The following is a 24,821-nucleotide window of genomic DNA, read 5'->3' as shown; positions in this document are numbered from 1 at the left end:
GCATAAATGGCACAATCCTAGACTAGTTCAACATTCCTTCAGGAAAGTGAAAATTCAAATTGCCTTTGAATTAGGATAAATCTAGGTAGAGCTTAGATTTTGAATTGCAATGTTATTAAAAGTGGATTGTTGAGGAAGGAGAAAAACTTTTCTAATTGATACTTTGAAAAAACAGAGGTCAGTGATGCATAATTTCATTAGCAGTTAGCTGTGTCTTGTGGAATCATGCGGTAATTATCTCATACTTACAATGTAGCACTAGGTTAAAACCTACCTTGAAATTTTCCGCGTTTCCATGGGAATACAGTCAGAGTATATGCAGCTGTGTCACCAGGTTCTACGGTGAGAATTGGGTCACCACTGACAATTGGAAGATCTGAAGATACCTAGTATGACAAAAAAGCAGCAGCAAAACCAACAATGGCAAAGGCAGCACTGTCAAGATAATGTTGAAAACATAGCTCTTAGCAGTGAGTTCAAGTACAAATATTACTACATTTCTCTTAATCTTTCCTACAGTGCTTAATTGACTACAGAATGAAGGGAACACTTTCTGCTGTGCTCTTTCAAATGTATCAGAGTTAAAATTTGGTACTATTAATCAAGTGAAGGTACATTAACTCCTTGAAAGATTCCTTCTGACCAGCTACTAAAAATCAGGACCTCTGTTTTGTGCGACGTTCATTAAACACTTAGCCTGCCATTTTACACAAATTCACCCCTGCCTATCTCCTAGATGTGCTGGCCAGGGTGGGAGGTGGGGATGAGTAATATATTTATTGTCACCCGAGCATTCTTTGAGTGTAGGGATGGAGGGAATCCTGTCCATTGAAACAAATGTTAAAGGCAATTACCCACACCAGCTCCTGGTTGGCATAGGTAATAAGCCCAATCCCATTGCCTATCACAGCAATAAAGAGACTTTGGATCCAGCAGATCCAAGGCTGTTTCTGCCCCATCATCATCTTGTCTCTAGAATACACCTTTTGAGGCCAACCACTGGCAATGGAACTACATTTATGGAGCTTTCTGCCTTGACAACAGATGCCATCACCAGCACAGAGGCATCTCTGCCCCATCCTAACCCCCTGTGGATATGGGGAAGGGGAGTGATGGTTAACTCTTCATCTAAGGAGCTACGTTAACAAGGCAGTTCTGCCTAAGAAGGAAACATGAGATGAAATGCAGGGGAAATGTGCTGGAGTGAGATTGAGTAAAGTAAAGTAAAGTAAAGTAAAGTAAAATAAAGTAAAGTAAAGTAAAGTAAAAATAAACCAATCAGATATTAGGGTGGTATCTACCTGGGAATAGCAACAATGCTCAACCATTAATCTCAGATTTCATTAAGACTCTAGTGTGGTTAAATATCAACAATACATTTAACTACATTTAAAGCATTAGGGGGATTGAATATTTGTGCATATCTCCTCTGCTTTTCACACAGCTACTGACAAGAGGAGAAACCAGTGTCTGCTTCTTTTAGCAGACAGCAATAAGGAAAGGAGCCAAATTCTCCCAGGCTCAGCTGAGAGCAGCTGTTGACAACATGGGGCCTTCACCTCACCACTGGCATCAGCTGCGCACAGACAAGGAAAAATTAAATATAAAAATAGTTTGAGGGATTTTTTTAAAGTATATATATTGCTTCACAATATTTTCTAGAATTTTTAAACCAACTAAAACATTGTGTATGCTGATTAAAAATTTTCCAGGGTGTGTATAATATCACCAGCTCTGAACAGATTAGAGGAAAAGAGAGAGATTTAACAATTGACTATTGCTAAATGAGCAAACTAAAACAGAGAGGAGAAATTTGGGCTAGTCCTGGCCTATGGAGTCTTTCAATGCAGCCAACAGCCTCCACCTCTGCCCTACCAATAATCACCTCTGCACTCCACAAGGCTGGTTCAAATTCCCTCCTCTCCAGCAGGGAATAGAGATGGAAGAGAAGTTTTATTTGGTTCACATGTATAGGGGAACCTACCTAATTTGTGCTTTCTGAAGCAACAGAAGAACTGAAGCAGAACCATCCTTCAAAATTCAAACTTGTCTGAATTTCGCAGTGCTCTTCTCTACCCAAGTAATATGCACAAAAATGCATGTGCTAGGGTGTGCATAAAAGTATGTATCTTAATGAAAATAACATGCATTACAGTGGAATTGCATCTTATGCAGGAGTTAGCAAGTGAAGCAAAAAAACTCTTAATCAAGAAAATCTGAATAAGTGATCTATATATATATATATATTCTACATAAATAAGTAATAACAGAATAAGGATTCTATTTCACAACCTGTTTTTAATGGCTCCGGCATCACACACAAACTTAATTTCATAGGGCACACATTCTGTCTAGCAAAAGTGCTGAGGCAGGCTCTTAAAGACTCCTTCACATACATACAAAGTTGTGTGGAAGCCACTTAACCCTGGCACTATACCACAAGGGTCTAATATTATAATTTGTACGAGAGCCAGTGTGGTGTCTTCTCAGCCTAACCTCTCTCTCAGGGTTACTGTGAGGATACATTGGAAGGGTGGTGGAATCATTACACCATGCTGAGCTTCTTGAACAAAAGGTTGGATATAAATGTATTTTTATAATAATAATAAATTTATATCCTCCTCCAAGCACTTAGAGCAGCTTGTGTCAAAGAAAGCACAATATAATTATCACAAAACTGCACATTAAGACAATGCAACAAAAGAAAACAATGAAAAAGAGCAAGCAATATAAAAACATCAGTAAAAAAATGCTTGGTGAACATGTGAATGCATAGCACAGATACTGTTCATATTAACCTGCTGGAGATCTGGGAATGAGAGTGCATGAAATATATTTTAAGGGGGTGGGGCACATATTTTAACTTTACACGAGGATGCTTTGATCTCTGGTGAGTTCTTCAGAGGATTGTCCCTGATTCTGTAGAGAAGATTGGGGACCTTAGTTGAGAACTATGCCAGCATCTCAAATGTCAACAGGCCAAAAGGCATGGTTTCCAGACAGGATGAAATGTATATATCAGTTGTTTTTATTAATTCACCACAAAAATAAAAGAGTTAGGAGAACAGGAAGAAGTAGGGAAACAGATGTGCCAGATCTTTAAAAGTTCGCTTTATGGTGAAGTACAGGTAAGAAAATGAAAGAATAACAACAGAATGATAATGGTATATGAAAAAGCAAGGGTAGAAGGTAGGGACATTTTTCATTCCATTCCAGTAGTTCTTGCTTTATTTGTTAAATAATTTCAAAGGGAGCAGATTATCAGCACGAGGGAAAGAACAGAATCTTGTGAGACTTCCAAAGCCCAATTGCCTGGGGATCAAGTGCTGATCCCTCAGCATCTCATTCTGAAATAGGACAGCCAAACAAGAGCAGAACCAAACAAGTGCCAACACAGAGGGCTGCCATGGTCAATGAGATCAAGGCACTGAGAGGGTCCAGGAGAATCAAGAGGGCTTCTCTCTTGGTCACTGCAGAGGGTGACCAAAGCAATTTCAGTCCCAAAGCAAAGTTAAAACCTAACCAGAACAGATCTAGAAAATCAGTATCCAAGAATGTCTGGAGCTGCATAACCACCATTCTCTTGAGCACCTTGCCCAAGAAGGGAAAGCTGGTTGCCAGCCTATTATTGTTAACATCTTCTGAGTCAAGGTTACATTTCTGCAGGAGCAGTCAATTTGTCACTTCTTTTAAATAATCTGCAACCACTTCCTCTTTCAAGTGGGCATTTACAACCTTCTGGACCCAGCTGGATATTTCTTCCCTCCTAGATTTAATAAGCCATGAAGATCAAGGGTTCAACATACAAGTGGTTAGTCCTCCAGGCTAAACTGTTGTCACAACAGAATCTCATTGAAGCTTTCCATTGTTGCTGGCTATCCACTAATTAATTATTTTCACTGCAAGTGTGTACATATATGTGAGTAGCAAACCTGTGAACCAGAGGTCCAATAATTTTTTACCTTCATTTAACAAATGTTTTTCATAACTATTTTTCATTACTAGGAAGACTTCAAATCTTCAATCATATCTATTTTCCCTGCAAATCATACTTTATATCACCAAAATATGTAAAGGTTTAAAAGTATATAATTCACAGAATTTAATTTTATAAACTACTGCTGGAAATAGCCACCCTGCAAAGTGTTTGTTGTACCATTTGAGAATTACGTCAACTTATTCCATACAGATCAGGTGCATTGTAGTTTGTTTGTAACCTGAGGAACATATGCATAACATAATTAACTTTTTAATGAAATGGCAGTAGTATTAAATTAATGGCTTCATATATCTCATAAAAAAGAGCACGAATGCCAATATAAAATCCAAAATATTAAGATGGCTATAAATTGTTACAGCTTGCTAGCTATACAAAGTGTGCCTCTAACATGCTATTACCACAAAGTTTTAAAATGTCAAAATAAAAGGGGAAATTTTCATTGTGTGCTCTATTTGCATTTCTAGCATGCCAAATTTGATGAATCTGGATAAGGAGTACATGTTATATTTTAACAGATGTCATCACATATTATATACCCCAAAAAAATATAAAAATGAAACTTCTGTGTTGAGGAACATTTTGAAAAGAAGAAAACAGGAGTGAAGGGGAAATTATTTAAAGTGTTTTGTTGGAAGAGGCACTCTTGGATGAAACTTATTTTCTAGATCCATTTGAATCAGGGTTTAGGCCTGGTTTTAGTCGCCCTATATGATGAACTGTGTTGGGAGAGAGAGGGGGAAATGTGTCCCTGTTAATTCTCCTTGACCTCTCCACAGTTTTCAATACCATCAACCATAGTATCCTTCTGGAGTGGCTGCTCCGATTTAGGGGTGAGTGGCACCACTTTGTGGTGTTCTCATCCTACTTGGATAGTCATTTCCAAAGGGTGATGCTTGGGGAGTGCTCTTTAGCCCCATGGAGGCTTCAATGCAGGGTTCCTCGGGGTATGATTTCATCCCCCATACTGTTTAGCATGGTTCACAGAACAAAATCAAAATATAAAACCACAAAATATATAACCTACCTGGACCACGGGATCATCTTCCGAGGCCTTTCTATGTGTGCCTCCTCCTTGAGAGGTGTGGCGGGTGGCAACACAAGAGCAGGCCTTCTCTGCAGTGGCTCCCTGTCTGTGGAATGTGCTCCCCAGGAAAGCTTGCCTAGCGCCTTCATTATACACTTTTAGAAGCCAGGCAAAAACGTTCCTTTTCAACCAGGCCTTTGGCTGATTTGATTGACATCCTATGCCCTTTTAAAATGTGGGTGAACCACCCTGAGACCTCTGGGTAGAGGGCGGTATATTAATTAATTAATTAATTAATTAATTAAACAAACAAACAAACAAACAAACAAACAAAAAAACAAAAAAAGAACCTGCTACTATGGAGAATGGAGGACCAGGCCATGTGGCAAAAGAGCAGCATCTGAACACCACCAAGTGGTTTGAATTAACTAGCTATATCATTGGCTGAAGGTCTCTAGTGTATCTCAATTTGTTGTGGAAAAACTGGTGCACAAATCACTTGTAATACTTCACTGAACTAAAGTAATGGTGGAAGTATTTTTTTAAAAAAATTAACACTGGGCAGGGGAAAACCATCAGGAACAATTTAAACATCACTCATTTTTAGTAATTTTGCAGTGGTAAACCTTTCCAATATGAATATGGCATTTTCAAATGAAGGGAGGACAAGATGACTCTGGTATCATCTGCCACTCAGATAGCCTTCATAATGATGAGTGGGATAGCAAATGCTCTAGTAAATCATAACAATACATGCATTAGGCAAAGAACTGCTGTTACTTTCACTCAAATCTGTATTCAAACCTGCACAATTTTACCTTGTAGTGCAATTCCTCATTGGTAAAATTGGGTACCATTATGAGCTTCTGTGTAATCTCTCTAACTCGGCACTCTATCGCAAGGTAATCCAGTGCCAGAGGTTTTGTTGCAATCCCCTTCAGAACAAAGACATGATCTGTGCCATCTGCTTCATTTTGCAAAATGAGTTTCCCCTATGATAGTGAAAGAAATGAACATTCAGCGGGGTGCAAATATTTCTGCAAAACTTCAGAGTCCACTCGAAATGAGACCTGAATGTGCTAGTGGGATGAAGAATTACACAGAGCTGCCTTGAAGACTATTCAGAAACTTCAATGAGGGCAGGATACAGTTGCATGGATGCAAGTTGTAAAGTCAGAACATGTGATACCAATGTTGCACCATTTCAATTTGCTACAAGTGCCATTTCAGGCCCAATTCAAAATGCTAGTGCTAACCATTAAAACTCTTAACAGCTTGGGTATACAAGTTATCTAAAGGACCAGTCTGTTCAATACAACCAGCTTTGGGGGTCCTGCTTGTGTGCCTACCAGTAAAATCAGTTCGTTTGATAAGCACAGGGGTTTCTTGGTGGTGGCCCCATCATTTAATTATTACTGACTGACTTATGCTTAGTTCCTTCAGTACAGGAATTCAAGCGGGCCTTAAACATCTATTTCAAGCTATATATTTCCTTAATCTCTTTCCTCAATGTGTTTTCAGCTATATGATTTGGAGCAATTTTGTTTTATATATGGGGGAGGGTATTACGTCATACTTACAGAATTTAGGTGCTTCTTTATGATGATTTATACCACATGATGTGTCTACCTTTTTGTGTATCATCTCTACTGCATACACTACTTTGTCAGGCCATAGCCCTAGTGGTCTATAAATCCATTAAATAAGCAAACGAACATATCATGTACACCCACCTGAGTGACTTGCAGAAAGAACATTAAAATGTAAAAAGTAAGCAAACAAATACAGAAGCAGTAGGGCATCTGAGCCAAATGTACGCTCTTCACAATCTATATATCCATTTGGCAATTACTGCCACTGCACAAGACAAACCATACACTATCATACAATGCAATAACCTGGCTGCTTATTCTAAATAAATCAGCCACACGGAGTCCAAATTATTTCCTTTTAACAAAACACTTCATTGGTCTGGCATAAATTAGAAAGGTTATGAATAGCTAGGCAGCTATCATCTACAAGTATCAGTGAGATGCATTGTGGGTGTCAAGTTGCCCAGCCAGATGCAATCTGTGCCCCTGTGAAAGAGGTGAAATAACCTTGACAAGTTGGGTGAGATCAGGCCAAATCTTTACTGACTACAGCAGGAAGCGGGGTTGGCATGGCAGGAGGGCAAGAGTCAGTTCCTCATTCCACTCAGACCCTTCTGATGGAATGCCATTCTCTCAGGAATGGGAAATACCCAAGCACCCTCCATGGGAATGTACATTATGTTTCAAACCCTGTCATGGCAAGTCAAGCATCCAGGGTTTCACTGGATGACTAGGCTGAATCCAGTCAGTCAGAGGCTCTAACCTGAGCTTAGGCTGTGCCTTAGCCAATCCTTCCCTCAAACCCCTTATGAGGGCCTCTTTTATTATGCTGATCCTGCCCAATGCCATTTTTGCTCCCAAGTAGTAACAAGTGTTCTCCTATGACTAACACAACGCCTTAGTTCAATGAGGGAAAAGTGGGGAAGAAACACATCCAAGGGCCAACTGAGGTTGGGAAGAAAACATTACTTTCTAGCCCCATCAGTCAGTGACCCAAGTAGTCCAGTGAGGTACTAACACGGAGAGGTGGGTGAGTGGGAAGCTTATGGGGCAAAATGGCCCCAACTCTTGTGTGTGTGGCCTTTTAAAGGCCTCCACTCCTCCTTCCTTCAAGATATCATGAGAGAACGATGGGGAGACATGACTCCACCATACCCACTAACATCTAGGCCACACACTGCCAGGCACTGTCACTCCATGCCCAGATCATGCCCAGGAGGCTTACAGTAGCAATAATAATCACACATAGATATAACTATAGAGGGCATTATTTAAAGTCTTCAGCTCTTTACATGCTTAGTTCATTTTTGCTTACGGGCACATTCTCACATTACTTTGGAATGTTTTGGAGTCACCACATTTACAATGTCATTTCTATGCTGTTGGTGTTATGTTTATAGATACCCTTGCATCATAAGAACTTATAAATTCCACAGCTATACCAGTTCTCATTAAATGTAGAAAAGCTAATCAAACAAGAAAAAAATGTGTTTTGTTCTCCTACCGTAATTACACATTCGGAAGTTGGCTTAAACATGAGGGTGTATGGAGTTGTTTCACCTGGGGCAACGTATATAAGCGGGGGACCATAAAAACAGCATCCTTTTAAATGAGCTTTAAGTTTCCAATCTTGTTGACTCATGTTAGTCTGAAACAGAAGGGAATCCAAATGAAATATCTAAAAGTACAATGAATATCAGTGATTAAGGATGAAGGGGTGAAGCCGAAGTCCTCATGGGAAATACAGGTTTTGAATATAAGCATATGATCTATACAGTTATCTAGTACTGTCTCCTAAGAAATGTTAACTGGTGGGAGTTCTCAGAAGAAAGCTTTCCCCTCCTTCTCCCCGCTGTAGCCACCAGTGTCTTCTGAAAAGCCTCTTGAGAGTGGGAGTTAAAGGAACCCTCTTAAACAATGTGGGATATTGGAGGCTGCTGGAGGAAGGGTAAATTTATTTATTTATCTATTTTATTAAATTTATATACCACCCTTCATTGAAGATCTTAGGGTGGTTCTCAACATAAAGGTAAAGGGACCCCTGACCATTAGGTCCAGTCATGACCAACTCTGGGGTTGCGGCGCTCATCTCACTTTATTGGCCGAGGGAGCTGGCGTACAGCTTCCAGGTCATGTGGCCAGCATGACTAAGCCATTTCTGGTGAACCAGAGCAGCACACGGAAACACCGTTTACCTTCCCGCCAGAGCGGTACCTATTTATCTACTTGCACTTTGACATGCTTTCGAACTGCTAGGTTGGCAGGAGCTGGGACCGAACAACGGGAGCTCACCCCCTCGCAGGGATTCGAACCGCCGACCTTCTGATCGGCAAGTCCTAGGCTCTGTGGTTTAACCCACAGCGGCACCCACATCCCTTTTGGTTCTCAACATAAATGACCCCAAATCAATCAGAGGTTTGCCCAGTTTGGAGGCATTCTCTATCAGCAGCTCAACACTCCCCATTTCTCAGGAGGACTCATCCCAACTTTCCAGAGAGGCTTGAAGAGTGCACAGGTGGAAGGGAAGGGGAGAGAAAGGGATGGAAACCTTCCCTTCTATAACTTCCTTGAGCTAACTATTTAAAGCCTATGTCATTTTCTACCATTTTTAGTATAATAATACATTTGTGGCCAAGAGATATAGAAGGTAATCTGTGTAAACATCAACTTAATGCAGGAAGAACTCTCATCCCTGCTTTCCATCTATTTATACATATATTTATGTGTTTGCTCAGTCAGCAGTTTTAACCCAGTAGCGACCAGCCTTATTTAAATCTTGGATGAAGCTAAATGGACATACTATTGGAATGTCTTGAGTCACTGCTTGATATGCTGGAGTGACAAACTCTAGCTCAGCCTCGGCAGTATTTGTATTCACCACACATTCTATATGAAAGAGTCGGACATCATACTTCGACTGAAGAAGAATCTTACAAGGATATCGGCCAGGATACTTAGGCAAAAACTTTATAGGAAGTTCAACTTCTGCAACTTCTGTGGTGAGAAAATAAACACTGTTAGTTTAAATAGAAAAGCTCAACTGCAGCATCTTCTGCCAAGAGGGAAGATGGATAAGTAGTTTTAATATAAGTACAATAGATGATAGATTAATAGATAGATAGATAGATAGATAGATGGATAGATAGATAGATAGATAGATAGATAGATAGATAGATAGATAGATGATAGATGTACTGGTGGTGCCTAAAGCCTAAAATTGTCAATGTAACTTTATTAATCTGATTAGACACTTGCATCTATATGGAAAATAGATCAGAATTTGAGGGCAACCTGAGTAAGTTAATTTCACAACTATCACATAAAAAGCACCTCAACTGCAATTAGGAATTAAAACAAAAATTAATTGGCTTCTGCCAATGCCCTCCCTGTCCCTGCTCTTTATATTTATACAGCTATCAACCTACCAACTATAGATTGGGGTTTATACCATGGACTTTATTCCTTCTATTTAGAAATAATCATCTGGACACAGTTAAGACCATTAAAATGTGATCCTAACATACATAATGCAAGACAATGTACTATCACTGAACAGCGACAAAAGAAAAATTCAAGTACAGTACTAATTTAAGAGCCTTTTGTGTAAGTAACCTCACGTACCAAAAATACTGGCTTAACACACCACCTGCAACAGTATCTTTAAATTTGCTGTAAATGAGTTGTCAGGACAGGGAGGCAGCACCTTTGAATACTGTGTGTGTGTGTGTGTGTGTATACTTTTAGAGAACAAAAATCATTTTAGAGAATAATTCTTACATGAAAACTTTGAGAGAAAATTGGAAAAGGTGTAAGGATTTGTAGCTGTGCCTGTCTGGTTGCCGTAAAGGTAAAGGGACCCCTGACCATTAGGTCCAGTCACAGACGACTCTGAGGTTGTGGCGCTCATCTCGCTTTATTGGCCGAGAGAGCCGGCATACAGCTTCCGGGTCATGTGGCCAGTATGACAAAGCCGCTTCTGGCGAACCAGAGCAGTGCATGGAAACACTGTTTACCTTCCCGCCGGAGCGGTAACTATTTATCTACTTGCACTTCAACATGCTTTCAAACTGCTAGTTGGGCAGGAGCAGGGACTGAGCAACAGGAGCTCACCCTGTCGCAGGAATTCAAACCACCAACCTTCTGATCGGCAAGCCCTAGGCTCAGTGGTTTAACCCGCAGCACCACCCACATCCGGTTGTCCTAGTATACTTCAAAAAGCTTCTGACAAAGCAGCTCACCAAAGACTCCTGAGGAAGCTTAGAAGTCAAGGAATAAGAGGAGAGGTCTGCTTGTGGACCATGAATTCGTTAAGCTGCAGGAAGCAAAAAAGGAGTAGCCAATGCACCTTTCAGGCTTTAGGATTTACTCTGAGAATAAAAACACTCAGGTGCTATACAAGTTCCTTTTTATTTTCTCCCATGAAGCAAGAAGTGGTTTTGTGCCCTGCAAAAGGGGGGGGGGGTAACACTTCCTCAGCATCACAGCCCCGGTATGATTTGGCTTCCTCTGCAGCTGCTTCTTTTAAAAGTGGGAGATCCATATCATCATTACATCTAAATATCCTCAGTTCCTGAAGCTATGGCAGAGCCTCTTCCAGCTGGACTTCTCCACCCCAGCCCCAGTGCTATCTTGCTACAAGCTGCCTGTGGGGAAAAGCTCAGGAGAGCAAGGGAAGCAGGCAAAAGAGACAGCCAACCAAACTCTTGCTGAATTAACCTCTTCCCACCACAACCATCTACCACCAACTTCCCTGTAAGAAGGATTCCAGGAGAGGTAAGCAGGCAGGCAAAGAAGTCATCAAGAGCCTTCTCTTGTCTGTCCCAGCTGGACTCTGCTCTCCCCACACAAGGCCATTCCAACACTGTCAAGTGGGAAGGAACCTGATGGCTTTATATTGCTTATTGCTTTTTTAAAAAAGTTGATGCTGTCAGTTGCCTTGGAAGGATTTGTATCCTGAATAGCAAGCTATAAATAACTGTAATGAACAAATAGTATATTCATTGGCAATTTGATTTTCCTGTTATAAAATGGTGTTCAGTAGCAATTCAAGCCTTTACCAACTGGAAACTAATTGATGCCACCATTGCCATGTCAATACTTTCCTTGAACTCTTTGTTATTGCTTTTAAAAAAACTCAAGTTCACAACAGGAATAGCACAGCATTGTATTATGTGCGTCCAACATTAGCAGGCTATCAAACAGATTATAGCACCTCAGCTTCAAACTTCTCTGAAATAAATTAGCTTGTTCTCTCATAAAGACAAGATTAATCATCTGCTAATTTATGAATTATTACCTCTTTTCTGTTTTGTCACCAAGTTACTATCCCCATCGGCTATCTTCCACAAAAACGCCCCACGTTTGTCAGTTATACTAGTAATAAAACTCGCTCACTTATTCCTGGCTCATAAATATTTTTTCCCCAAATTAGATTGTAACTATCTCATATCATTCATGCAGTACATGGGAGCAAAGAAAATATCCACATTAGATGATTTTTCAATTTTTTGGTATATAGTTTAAGTACATTCAGTACCACAAGACAAAACTCACAATTCTTTTACACAAAAATATTAGCAATGCATTATAGATAACATGCCTTTATTATCAGTATAGGTCTAATTTTCCTATGTACTATTCTTTCTCCTGGGATTTGCATTTTGCAGAATTTATTGCATACCAGAAAACATCTTGGGCCAAGCTAAAGGCTGCTTTTCATGGTATGCTTGCATTCTGGTTTTGATACCCATGTACAATTAAACACATATTTCCTATCAGTTTGTTAAGCATGACTTCCTGCATAGTATAAACATTCATCCTCAAAATAAATAGCAAAGGTCTTATCCTGGATTGGTTCACTGCTTCGAAATCTTTTGAAGAAGAACTGGAAGACAGCAAGTTGGCCCACCTTGTAGGGTTAGTTTTTAAACATACTGCAGAAAGCGCTGTCCAAAAGACTGCCACACCAAATTAGGATGTCAAAGCGGATAATTTTGTGAATATCTGGCTCAATTGCAGGGGAGGTATTCATGAATCACACAAAGATCATTCTAGATCTAGAGGGACTTACATACCAGTAGCTGGATATTGTATAAGCTTAATTTCTAGCAGAACTAAGAAGTTGAAGATGTTATTCATTGAATTCAAGTTGATGTTTGTTGCTTTGTTAAAAACCCAAGGATTGGGTCCACTTGTGTTTTCTCCTGGTATATTAAAACTGCCAAAATTATACTTAACAGAACAGCAGTCAAGAGGTAAAATTTAATTAACACAAGAACTGCATGCCCTCATTGCAAGCAATTTGTGGCCCATCCTGCACCCACTGTGCACAAGGAGAAGTAGCAGTAATATTTTTGTAAAGATGCCTGTCCCAATCTGGTAAGGAAGATTTGCACATGCAAGTGGCCTTCTATGTGTACTTCCATTGTTGATACACATCTGAATGCACATCTCCTTCTGCATATGGTTCACAATGCCCATTTATCCTACTGAACTGGTTGTACATGTCTTTTGATGCAATACTGAGATGTATATCTGCTTCTAAAGACACCAGTTCTGGCACATAACTAGCCATCCATAACTACGATTAGAACACTGGTAGGCATCTCAAAAAGTCATATCTTAGTATGTACGTAAAACAAAATAGGCCACCCACAGAACACAACCAGAAGAGAAAGAGGATCACTGATAACATTGTGCTGGGGAGCAGGTTTAAAGCTCCAGGAAATTTCTGTGAAATAAAAGATTGCTCTGATTACACCAGACACTGAACCGAGGCAGAATTCATAAGGCATATAGTGAAAATGATAACCTGTTCTTGAGTATAATATGATGGCATATTTTTAACATACACATATGGAGAAGTTTTCAGAAAATTATGCTTTTTAGATAGTGTTATTAAATATGTAAATATTTATGTCTTCTGAATTGAGTAGTGGAAATAAATGTTAGTTCTAGCAACCATTGAAGTCAACATATTGTAAATGATTTGCTAGCCTAAGTAATGTGATGTGACATGATATTCTATCTTATTTGTAAGGATTAGTGGAGGATGTTTGGCTGTGTGGTCCGCTTTATTTTCTACAAACTTTAGTGATGTGACAATCAACGGTGTAGCCCATGTCAAGGACTGGCTGGACAAAGATGAATGTGGGGGGCACCAGTCAGGGAACCCCCAAGGGAAACCCCAGAGGAGGAAGGCTCGGGACCAGGAGATTGGTGGTGGGACACCAAGGAGAGTTCAGGCGGAGAAGAGTTCAGACGCTGCCGAAGAATCCAGGGAGTCTCCCTCTCCCGATGCAACAGGCTCCCCTCCCCTCCTCCCTGGTCCAAGAACCAGGGACCTGCATAGTAATGCAAAGAGCAGAACAGAGGTCAGAAGTGTGCAGACTGCAATTTGAGACTGCTTGGGAAACGGCCAGGAGAGGAGAAACCTTAGAGAAGTGTGGAAGGCAGGCACCTTCAGTCCTGTCAACTGCTCCATAGGGGCAAGACCTATGGGAAGTGTTGCTGAGACCACTAAGCCGAGTGTATGTTCGTTTCTTTGAATAGAGAGTTAACTTTACTGAAAACAGAGATTTGCTTCTTTTAGTGCTGCCCTGCGTCTGCCCTTGCTTTCTAATGAATGGGCCATTAGAGATGAAAAACCATGGAGAGGCGGAATTAAAAAGAAGATAGAATTAGCCAATAGCTAATATCCACCCTTATTTTAGTTTCAGAGTATTGAACAGCTATTGATTAAGCATGAAAGCACAGCTCACCCAAAGACAGAATGTAATTATTAAAAATTTCATTTGAATTATTCAGGCACAAAATTAAAAAAAAAAGCATATTAAAATGATTAGTGCCTTAACAGTTCAATAGCACTTCACAAGCAAACTATTTAATCAGTCATTGGAATATTGTAAGTTATAGAATTATTCACATATATTTATAACTCCAAAGTCTAGCTGCCACTGTTGCCTTCTGACCTGAATGATGGTCTGCTTCTGTACCTTTAACAGCAGTCTGACATGTATACATCAGCAGATAAAACTCTTCACATGGTACGAAGGTACCATAAGATGTCTGCATTTTAGAGTCATAGGAACAAGGTGCAGATTATTATTATTTTTAATGCCAACCATAATAGTTGTTCAAAGCTTCAGGAATTAGAACTCTATTCCCCTTACTATATCTCATCAGCATGCAGTTGTGGTTAACATAATGGCCAATTCTTCATTTTTGTGCTTATTATAAAAAAGGGAGTTTCGCTTCTTTGCTAAAAAGATCCAGCTCAGTCTTGTAAGATGGAATTTGAATTTGGAATATATAGGCTAATATTTGTTTTCTGAAGCATTACATATAAGTAATTGAAGATAGCTTGGTATGTCACATCCAGCTGGCAGTCTTTTACTTAATACGCACAAAACACAAACTCTATGAAGCCTAAACACCAATAGCACCGATCCAAGCTACAAACTATTTAATTAATGTATGAATACAAATGTGCGAGAAAATTGATAAGAGTTACTTTTAAAAGAAAAGAAACAAGTATTTTAACACATTAAAGATAAACCAATATTGTATTCTCTTCATAAAGGTAAAAAAAAAGGTAAAGGACTCTTGGACGGTTAAGTCCAGTCAAAGGTGACTATGGGGTTGCGGCGCTCATCTCACTTTCAGACTGAGGGAGCTGGCGTTTGTCCACAGACAGCTTTCCGGGTCATGTGGCTAACATGACTAAGCTGCTTCTGGTGCAATGGAACACCATGAAGGAAACCAGAGCACACAGAAACGCTGTTTACCTTCCCGCTGCAGCAGTCCCTATTTATCTACTTGCACTGGTGTGCTTTCAAACTTCTAGGTACTACAATGGAGCACTTACGCAACAAAATCCAGTGAATTCCAAATTAGGTATCCTGAATATTTAAGCAACCAGGCAAACTTGAAATTACCTGCTTTCATTGTCACAGCTATGGTTCAGTGATCTTTAATTTGACCCCTCAGACACAAAGATGGCACAGACTGACAATGTGAAATATGCAGACAAATATGTAACAATATTTCCCCCAGGTACATGAAGAAAATCATGTTGATGTCAAAATGAATCAAGGGCTCTTTTGAGATTCAAAATGAACCAAGGGCTCTTTTGAGATTCAGCAAGTGTGATAGTATCTTGTTGAAATACTGGTAAGCAATTCTGATACATTTTATTTTTATGTTAGCTTATTAAAAATATTTCCTAACAGATGGATGCCAACAACATCGGTAAGATTTCCAGTAAATATGTTGATAATTAAAAGGTTTAAATACCAAAATCAGTCACTGGCCTTTTTTGTATGATTATTCCACTACATATCCTGTATAATCAAAGCTGCTTGTCCCACAGGCTCTGTTTGCTTCACTGGCACAAGCTTTTACTTCCAAAGCTCCAGTCCTTAAATTTCCAACCGTAAATTATTTTTTTCAGGCACAAATTCTTTTTGAAGACCCTGAAAACCATCAACTAGAAAAAAATTACTTGAAGCCCAAGGAAAGGCTATAATTATGTAATAAAAGCATTTTAAGTTGCATTATGCAATGAGTCCCCATGGAGGTGTCATGGAGCAAGTGATCAGACCCCGAGGTCCTCCTTGGAAGACCTGGAGAGGGTTCCAACAGGGGTGGGGGATAGAGGATTCTGAACCTCAAAAGAGGGATTGTGAACCCCAAGGTCCAAGTGGGTTAGAGGGTGGAAACCAGACCTCTGAAGAAGATTCAGAAAACTATCAAAGTGTCTCCCATTACTGCCTTCCAGATACACACTTTCTGGGTTAGCCGAGTCTGTAACCTGAAGCGTATATCCTGAGGTACCACTGTACAGATATTGTTCCACTCACTGGGCATCCCTTCCCAGTGAAGAACATCTGCAGTAAACAGGATGGTAAGATATATGAAGAATTTCAGAATTAGTATCAAGAGTTTTGTTATTGACAGTGGTAGTAATAATTTACTAATCAAATGCTTGTCACCTCTTTCTTCTGCAGACCAAATATGTCCTTTTCCCTGGTGTGTAGGATGAATTCTGCTTGATGCCAACACAGGTATTTCTATATTTCCAGGGCTTTCAAAATATTCAGGCATGCTCACTTCAACACTGTACTCAATATATTTTGTAAAAAATTTAGGAAAGTTGTGCAGCGCATCTTTCTGTAAATAAAGGAACAGTCCAGTTGATTATTAACAATGTTTTCATGCTAACTGCAAGTCAACGAGGAAGCATGTAAAAGGTTCTGTGTATGCACCTAGATTTTTATTTCCTTGTTTTTGCAGAATTACTTTCTTAATTGTATTACATGGTTATCAAAATACTCTTCAAATTCTTCTATGTTTAAAAAGCCATTTGGGGGATTTGGTGGTGCAAATATAGTTTACTTTTTAACTTCTGTCTGTAGGAATGCTGTATTTCCAATGGCAGACACCAATTTTTCTTTTCAAGTGAAATAGATGATACTGTTCTTACTTAATTAGGTTGGTTGGAACACTTAAGGATGGGGGCTGGGCACAGACATGTCAAAAGAAACTGGATTATCTCGTGCATATGAATTGTGTTTCAGCTGGAATAGGGTCCACTAGCCCAGGAACCACCATAGTTCTGATCCAACCCTGCTACTATGTGCTGAGATGCTTACTTCCAGATTTTGGAGGTTACCTCTCAAAATCAAACTTTGGGGGTTTGGGCAGCTTTATAACATAATGGAGAAAACTGCATTACAAGATTGATGCTCAGAATCAGCTTGACAAAGAGGCCTTTTCCAATCGTGCAGTATGCAGTCAAAAGTGTTGCTTCCCTGTCAGCTTCAAAATGTAATGAACAATGTACAACTATAAGATCTGCAGTCAATAATGTTCTTACCTCAACTTGTGACAGACCTAAAGCTGCAACTGCAACTCGAACGCTGCTGCTCTCAAGTGTCCCAGTGACCTTTCTTCGCTCATACTCCAAAGCAGACATTTGCTGTTGTGCTGCAAGAGCCAGAGCCTTTTCCCTAGCTTCATTCACAAGAGGGATCTTCAGCTTTTCTCGAAGCGTATTACCAGCACAACATTTCAGGCAAAGCACTGGTTGTATTTCTCTGTCACCTGTAATAAACAAGAGCAAGAGGTAACATCAACAACGGCCAACTAAGATTTTTGCTTCTACAGCACACCTGCACCAGGCAGATGCTAAATTTGGTACCATAGCACCAATTGCTATGGCTTCCCAGAGCAAGAGCCAAAAGCCTAGTGTTAGGGACTTCCGGTCGGCGCCAGCGCTTAATGGCGGCTCTCTCCCCGATCTCCGGAGAGAGGGCTGCTTCACGAGTTCGGGTCTGACCGCTACGGCGAAGCGGGGACCCCTAAAATCACAGGCGCAGAAGCCTGTGAACAAGGAGACTCGGTGGGCACCTTTTGCGCCCCCCCCTTACTGCAAAAGAGCCTTTTTAAAGGCTCCGGAGGAGCATCGGGGGATCGTGCGGTGCTGAGTCGCTACCCAGTCCGTGAAGTGAAGCCGCGTCGCCATAAGCGGAGAGCACCGATTCCTTCCTGAAATCTGGACTGAAATTGAAATACCCGTAAGTAGGATTGGGAAACCTACTGGGATTATAAAAAACGTTTGAAATTTGGCTGAAAACGGGGATGGTAAATAAAGGAAGTCTGCCTCCCCCGGTTTGCATGGCTTTTAAAGCAACGGAACTGGAAAGCTGCAATTGAAGGAAAAGTAACTTTGAACTTTAGAATTATTTAACTTTGGCATTGAACTCTAACTACCCCTCCAGCAAGCAGGAGAAGGGGGGGAAGAAAAGGAAACTTGGCTTAACCTGCGTGAGAGGAAATTTAAGTGATTAATTCCTGCTGTCTCTGACTCTGGGAACAGACTGCCTGGGTGAAGCGCTTTGACAGGAACTGTCTGACAAAACCTGCTGCAAAGCGCAGAGCTCAAATAGATACAATTTTTGGGACTTTACGGAAATATTACTGTTGCAATTGGAAGACTGAAAGTTTCTAAAAGACTGAAAGTTTCTAAAAAAAACCTCTCTCCAAGAGGGTTTTTGGTTTCTTTGTTTCTTCTGCTTATTGGATACAATGTATTGCTCCCTCTAGAGGGCTGAAAGATTACAGTTGTAACATAGACTGTCAAATAAAAACAAGTCACTGGATTTTGCTACTTAAGAGCTGTTCCTGTGGGAACGACCTTGGGACATGAGTGGTTCCGCAGAAGACATAACAACAATATCTAAGGCTAAAGCTGCACAAAAGAAAAGAGGCTCAATATCAGGCTTACTGCCAACAGGCACAGCTGGACAGGAGAAAGGAATAAACGTATTCATGGATTCAGTGACTCAAGCATTACTTAAAATAAATGAATCTTTAGAAAATTTGACTAAGCAGAGCACGGAGAATACCAAACAACTGACAGAAATTACAACAAAATTGGACTTAAATACCAAAAGCATTACATCTAATACAGAAACCATAAACAAATTGGTTCAAGAAAACGCCACAATTCGAAAAATTGCAGAAGAAGCTAAAATTACTGCAGAAACTACAAAGGAAAGTCTAATACCAGTCTGTAAGAAGTTGCACCAGCATGAGGCGGCCTTGTCTTTGTGGGAGATGCAGAGAAGAATTTGAGACTTAGGTTGGTCCCTGAAAGTGAGGGGGACAACCTAGTGGACTTTCTCACAAAAGAATTATTAGAATTTTGGCAGGTAAACTCAGAGGAAGAAGATTTTAAGATAACAACCGCCTTCAGATTGGGCAGAAGGCAAGGCAGGAAGATCCCAAGGGATTGTCTGATAACTCTGAGATCTAAAGAGGAAAGAGATAAAATTTTAAATTTACATTACCAGAGAACCCTTCAGATTGGAAATGCTTCTGTTCAAATTTATAAGGACATCCCAAAATATATTCTGGAGGTAAGAACTTATTTTAAGAATCTGGTTGACCTGCTGAAGAAGAATAACATACCTTTTAGGTGGGAATTTCCACAAGGTTTGCCTTTTAACTTCAAAGGAAAGAAAGTCAAAATAAGAACAGTGCAAGATAAAGAACAATTCCTAGACAGAAACGAGGAGGACCTTGTGAAAGGAGTGCTAGACTCGACCTCTGACACAGACCTTGGAAACTTGACATTTGGACTGAAGTCACCAACGGAAGAAGAACAGCTGCAGGGAGCAGCTGGAGGTAACTAACTAATAATGTCTCTGCAATTTTTAACCTGGAACTGTAATGGACTCAACCTTCCCAGAAAAAGGCGTGAGGTCTTTCATATATTGAAAAGAGAACAATTGGATTTGATATGTCTACAAGAAACCCACGTAACAAGGGCACACAGAAGACTACTTATAAATAAAAGATTAGGACAGGAATTTATTTCATCAGACAAAGTTAAGAAAAGAGGAGTGGTGATTTATGCAAAGGAAAAATTGGCCCCAAAATTGATCTTTAAAGATGAATATGGAAGAATTCTGGCAATTGAGATACAAATCCAAGGAGAAAAACTCCTGATAGTGGGCATCTATGCACCAAATGAAGGGAAGGCAGAATTTTACAAGAAATTGCATGAGACATTAACGGATTATTTGGATTATAAGGTGATCTTATTAGGAGATATGAATGGCGTGGTCTCTACAAATATGGATAAAGCACAAAGACAGGTGGTCTCTAAGGATGGGAGACTACCTAAGACCTTTTTTGAAATGACTGAAAACATAGACCTGATTGATATCTGGAGAACAAGAAACCCTCTTGAGAGAGAGGGAACATTCTTTTCAGAGGCACAAATGACATGGACAAGAATAGATCAAATATGGATTACTAGTGGAATGGCTCCAAGGATAAAAAAGGTGGAAATCTGCCCAAAGACATGCTCCGACCATAACGCAGTGAAGATGGAAATGAAACTAACAACAGCTGGATCCTTCAGATGGAGAATGAATGACACCCTATTCAGAGAGGTGGAGATTTACAAAAAGGCCCAAAAAACCTTGAAGGACTACTTTGAGATAAATCTGAGGACAGAGGTTGAGAAAAGAGTGATTTGGGACGCAAGGAAGGCCGTGATGCGAGGTTTTCTGATACAACAGAACTCTTTAAAGAGAAAGAAACAAAATGAAAGGAAGGATAAGATTCTGGAAAAAATAAAAGAAGGAGAAAAGAAACTGAGGTCTAAACCAAAGTCTCATGAAATTCTGAGAGAAATTAATTTCTATCAAATGCAATGTATGGAATTGATGAACCAGGAGATAGAATGGAAAATCAAGCAAATGAGACAGAGGACATTTGAATCAGCGGACAAATGTGGGAAACTTCTAGCATGGCAATTGAAGAAGAGACAGAAATTAAATACAGTCACAAGTTTGGAGGTGGATGGAAAGAACATCTTTAAACCAAATGAGATTAGCAACTGCTTTCAGAGTTATTTCAGGAGATTATATGCACAAGGGCCGGAAAACGAAGGAGGCATAGAAGATTTTCTTAAGAAATATGGATTACAAAAAATTTCGCAACAAAGCATGTTGATTTTAAATGAGAAAATAACAGATCAAGAAGTGGAGGGTGCCATTCAAAACATGCAATTAGGGAAATCTCCAGGACCAGATGGACTAACCTCCAGATATTATAAAGCATTGAAAGAATGGTTAATACAGCCGCTTAAGGAGGTTTGTAATGAAATATTAGAGGGGGGAAAGGCACCTGAATCGTGGAAAGAAGCTTTCATCACACTTATACCAAAGACTGAAACTGAAAAAAACCAGATCAAGAACTACCGCCCTATATCATTACTTAATGTGGATTACAAAATATTTGCTGACATTTTAGCAAAAAGACTGAAGAGGGTGTTAATGGAGGAGATTCATAAGGACCAGGCAGGCTTTCTCCCAGGAAGACACTTATCAGATAATGTAAGGAACATAATTGACATTATGGAACTGCTAACTGTAAATATTAATACGAAGGCAGTCCTAATCTTTGTGGACGCGGAGAAAGCCTTTGATAATATCTCTTGGAAGTTCATGAAGAAGAATCTCCATGGGATGGGGGTAGGTCAAAGGTTAGAAAATGGTATAAGTGCAATATATTCTGAACAAAAGGCTAAGCTAATTGTAAATAACATGGTTACTGATGAACTTTCCATAGAAAAAGGGACACGGCAGGGGTGCCCGATATCCCCATTACTTTTTATATCAGTCCTGGAGGTTTTGTTGAACATGATTAGGGGGGACCAGCTGGTAAAAAGAGTTCAGGTCGGAACTAAACACTATAAATTGAAGGCATTTGCAGATGACCTAGTATTGACTTTACAAGAGCCAGATACTAGTACAAAAAGAGTTTTAGAGTTAATTCAATTCTTTGGTCAGGTGGCAGGATTCAAGTTGAACAAACAAAAAACTAAAGTTCTGGAAAAAAACTTAACAAATGTTGAAAGAGAGAGATTCCAAAACGAAACTGGGTTAATGGTGGCAAAGAAAGTAAAATATTTGGGGATTAACATGACATCTAAAAATGTGAATTTATTTAAAGACAATTATGATAAATGTTGGACAGAGGTAAAGAAAGATCTAGAAATATGGTCGAATCTGAAGCTTTCCTTGTTAGGCCGAATTGCAGTGATCAAAATGAATGTATTGCCTAGAATGTTATTTTTGTTTCAGACATTACAAATTGTGGATAAACTAGATTGTTTCAAGAAGTGGCAGAAAGATATATCTAAATTTATCTGGCAGGGCACAAAGCCCAGAATAAAATTTAAGATACTTACTGATGCAAAAGAAAGAGGGGGGTTTGCCCTGCCGGATTTGAGACTGTACTTTGAATCGGCAGCTTTCTGCTGGTTGAAAGAGTGGCTACTTCTTGAGAATGCAGATATTCTGGACTTGGAAGGATTTGATAATAGGTTTGGCTGGAATGCATATTTATGGTATGACAAGGTTAAAGTTCACAAGGGTTTTAAAAACCATATTGTTAGGAAAGCATTATATAATGTTTGGATTCGATACAAGGATTTGTTGGAAAACAAAACTCCTAGGTGGTTATCACCTATGGAGGCTAAGGAGGTGAAGAAACTTAACATGGAATCCAAATGGCCAAAATATTCTGAAATTTTAGAACAAGAAAGCGGTGAGTTTAAACTACAGAGTTTTGAGAAATTAAAGCCCAAGGTACGAGATTGGCTTCATTACTACCAAATAATGGAAACATTTAAACAAGACAGGAAAATTGGCTTCCAGGTGGAGAAATCGAAATTGGAAACAGAATTGCTAGAACCCAATACTAAGAATGTATCAAGAATGTATAATCTGTTGCTGAAGTGGAATACAATAGATGAGACAGTTAAATCAGCCATGATTAAATGGGCACAGGATATTGGTCATGACATTATGTTTGCTGACTGGGAACAGTTATGGACCACCGGTATCAAATTCACGGCAAGCAATGCCTTAAGAGAAAATATTATGAAAATGATTTATAGGTGGTACATGACCCCAGTCAAGCTTGCGAAGATTTATCATCTGCCCAATAATAAATGCTGGAAATGTAATGAGACTGAAGGTACCTTCTTTCACCTTTGGTGGACCTGCCCAAATATTAAAGCCTTTTGGGAAATGATCTATAATGAAATTAAGAAGGTACTTAAATGTACCTTTCACAAGAAACCAGAGGCATTTCTCTTGGGCATGGTCGGCCAATTGGTGTCAAGGAAGGATAGGACTTTTTTTATGTACGCCACTACAGCAGCAAGGATCCTTCTAGCAAAGTATTGGAAGACACAAGAACTCCCCACACTGGAAGAATGGCAGACGAAAGTGATTGACTTTATGGGATTGGCAGAAATGACTGGCAGAATCCGTGACCAAGAGAAAGAGACGGTGGAGGAAGACTGGAAGAAGTTCAAAGCTTATCTTAAGAATTGTTACAATATTGATGAGTGCTAAAATGTCAAGGGAAAGGAAGATACAGAATGGCAGCGGAAATTGTTTGTTGAAATAAGATGAAATTGAGAAAGATAATAAGTTTTAATTAATTGGAGTAAAGGGTTGCTGAAAAATTGTAAAATATGGATGCAAAAAGGGTGAGGTATGGGGAAGTCCGAGAAAGAAGGCTTATGAAAATGAGGTTATGAAATTATATCTGTGTGTTTGTTTTTGTTTGTTGATGTGTGTATGTTGTTTTGTCTTAAAATTGGAAAAATAATAAAAATTATATATATATAAAAAAACAAAAGCCTAGTGTTAGAAAAAGCTGACAAGGACAACACACAACACAAAAACTAGTGTTGCTAACTTTATTTCTCAGCAGGGCTCCTGTGCTTGTAACCCCTATGGTTCAACAAAATGCACCTGATAAATAAAGTGAAGGAATAAACTTCATTTCTCATGTCAAGCAATTACAAAGATACAGAAGTTCTTCTGCCAGAAAAAAGTTAGCAATCTGAATTCCCATTTCTATTATGCACTGGAATCATGGAAAAAACCAGCTTGAATCCACTTGTTTTCAAACTTGTTTTCAATTTATCAACTAAAACAGCTGAACTACAATGCTACTAAAACATTTTCTTCCCCTTTTAGCTGTTATGGTGGAAATAAGTCGTAATCTTATAACTCTTGATTTTCATTCCTTCACAGTAAGCAAAAATAAGTGACTAGGCAAAAAGTCATTGCTAGCATTACAGTTCAAGCTGCTGGTTTCATTCAAAAGCACAGCACGGAACAAATCTTGAGTATGTAAAAACTGAGTTCAATTAAACAAAGATGGGTTTAGCGACTTTATATGCCCTATTGCCAAAGCTGTGTATATCTATGGCCCAGTGGTGCTAAAGAAATGTAGCTATATTTCTCGTTGATACTACTGTCAGTATATACTCCATTTTGGAGAAGCCTAGGGGCACACTGTCTCCGCAAGCATCAATCCCTTGCTGACAGTGCTGTTTGGCCCTCATTAAATGGACATGCAGGAGTATGTCTGAATCACAGGCCATGAAAGAAAGGTCACTTGTGCAGTAACTGTAGCTCTTCCAAGGTAATTTGCTGTTTGGATCCATGCAAAGTGAAGGAAGGCTATACAAGCTATTATCTTCAAGAATTACAATTACAGATAAGTAACCTTTTCTTCTCCTTTAACTATTGCCTGTTTGGGTTGCCAGCTCATGGTCATTATCAACCAGTAATAAATCCAGATGGCAGAAAGGCTAGAGGATACT

At 39.5% G+C, this 24,821-nt stretch overlaps 1 protein-coding gene across 1 annotated transcript in view; it reads right to left on the bottom strand.

The window, feature by feature from the left end:
• CFAP47 (cilia and flagella associated protein 47) overlaps positions 1 to 24,821 on the bottom strand; it is a 198,149-nt gene that overhangs the window by 88,788 nt on the left and 84,540 nt on the right. Inside the window, exons 44-49 of the mRNA XM_079972197.1 lie at positions 17,493 to 17,719; positions 16,609 to 16,786; positions 9,417 to 9,610; positions 8,121 to 8,264; positions 5,843 to 6,016; positions 275 to 386 (exon numbers count right to left, since the gene is read on the bottom strand). Of these exons, the coding sequence (XP_079828323.1) occupies positions 275 to 386; positions 5,843 to 6,016; positions 8,121 to 8,264; positions 9,417 to 9,610; positions 16,609 to 16,786; positions 17,493 to 17,719 (1,029 nt within the window). The remainder of the gene's footprint in view (positions 1 to 274; positions 387 to 5,842; positions 6,017 to 8,120; positions 8,265 to 9,416; positions 9,611 to 16,608; positions 16,787 to 17,492; positions 17,720 to 24,821) is intronic.

Source organism: Podarcis cretensis (genome assembly GCF_951804945.1).
Source record: "Podarcis cretensis genome assembly, chromosome: 4".
Classification (NCBI taxonomy): Eukaryota; Metazoa; Chordata; class Lepidosauria; order Squamata; family Lacertidae; genus Podarcis; species Podarcis cretensis.
Note: the sequence above shows the minus strand (reverse complement) of the source record. Positions and strands in the feature narration are given on the sequence as shown.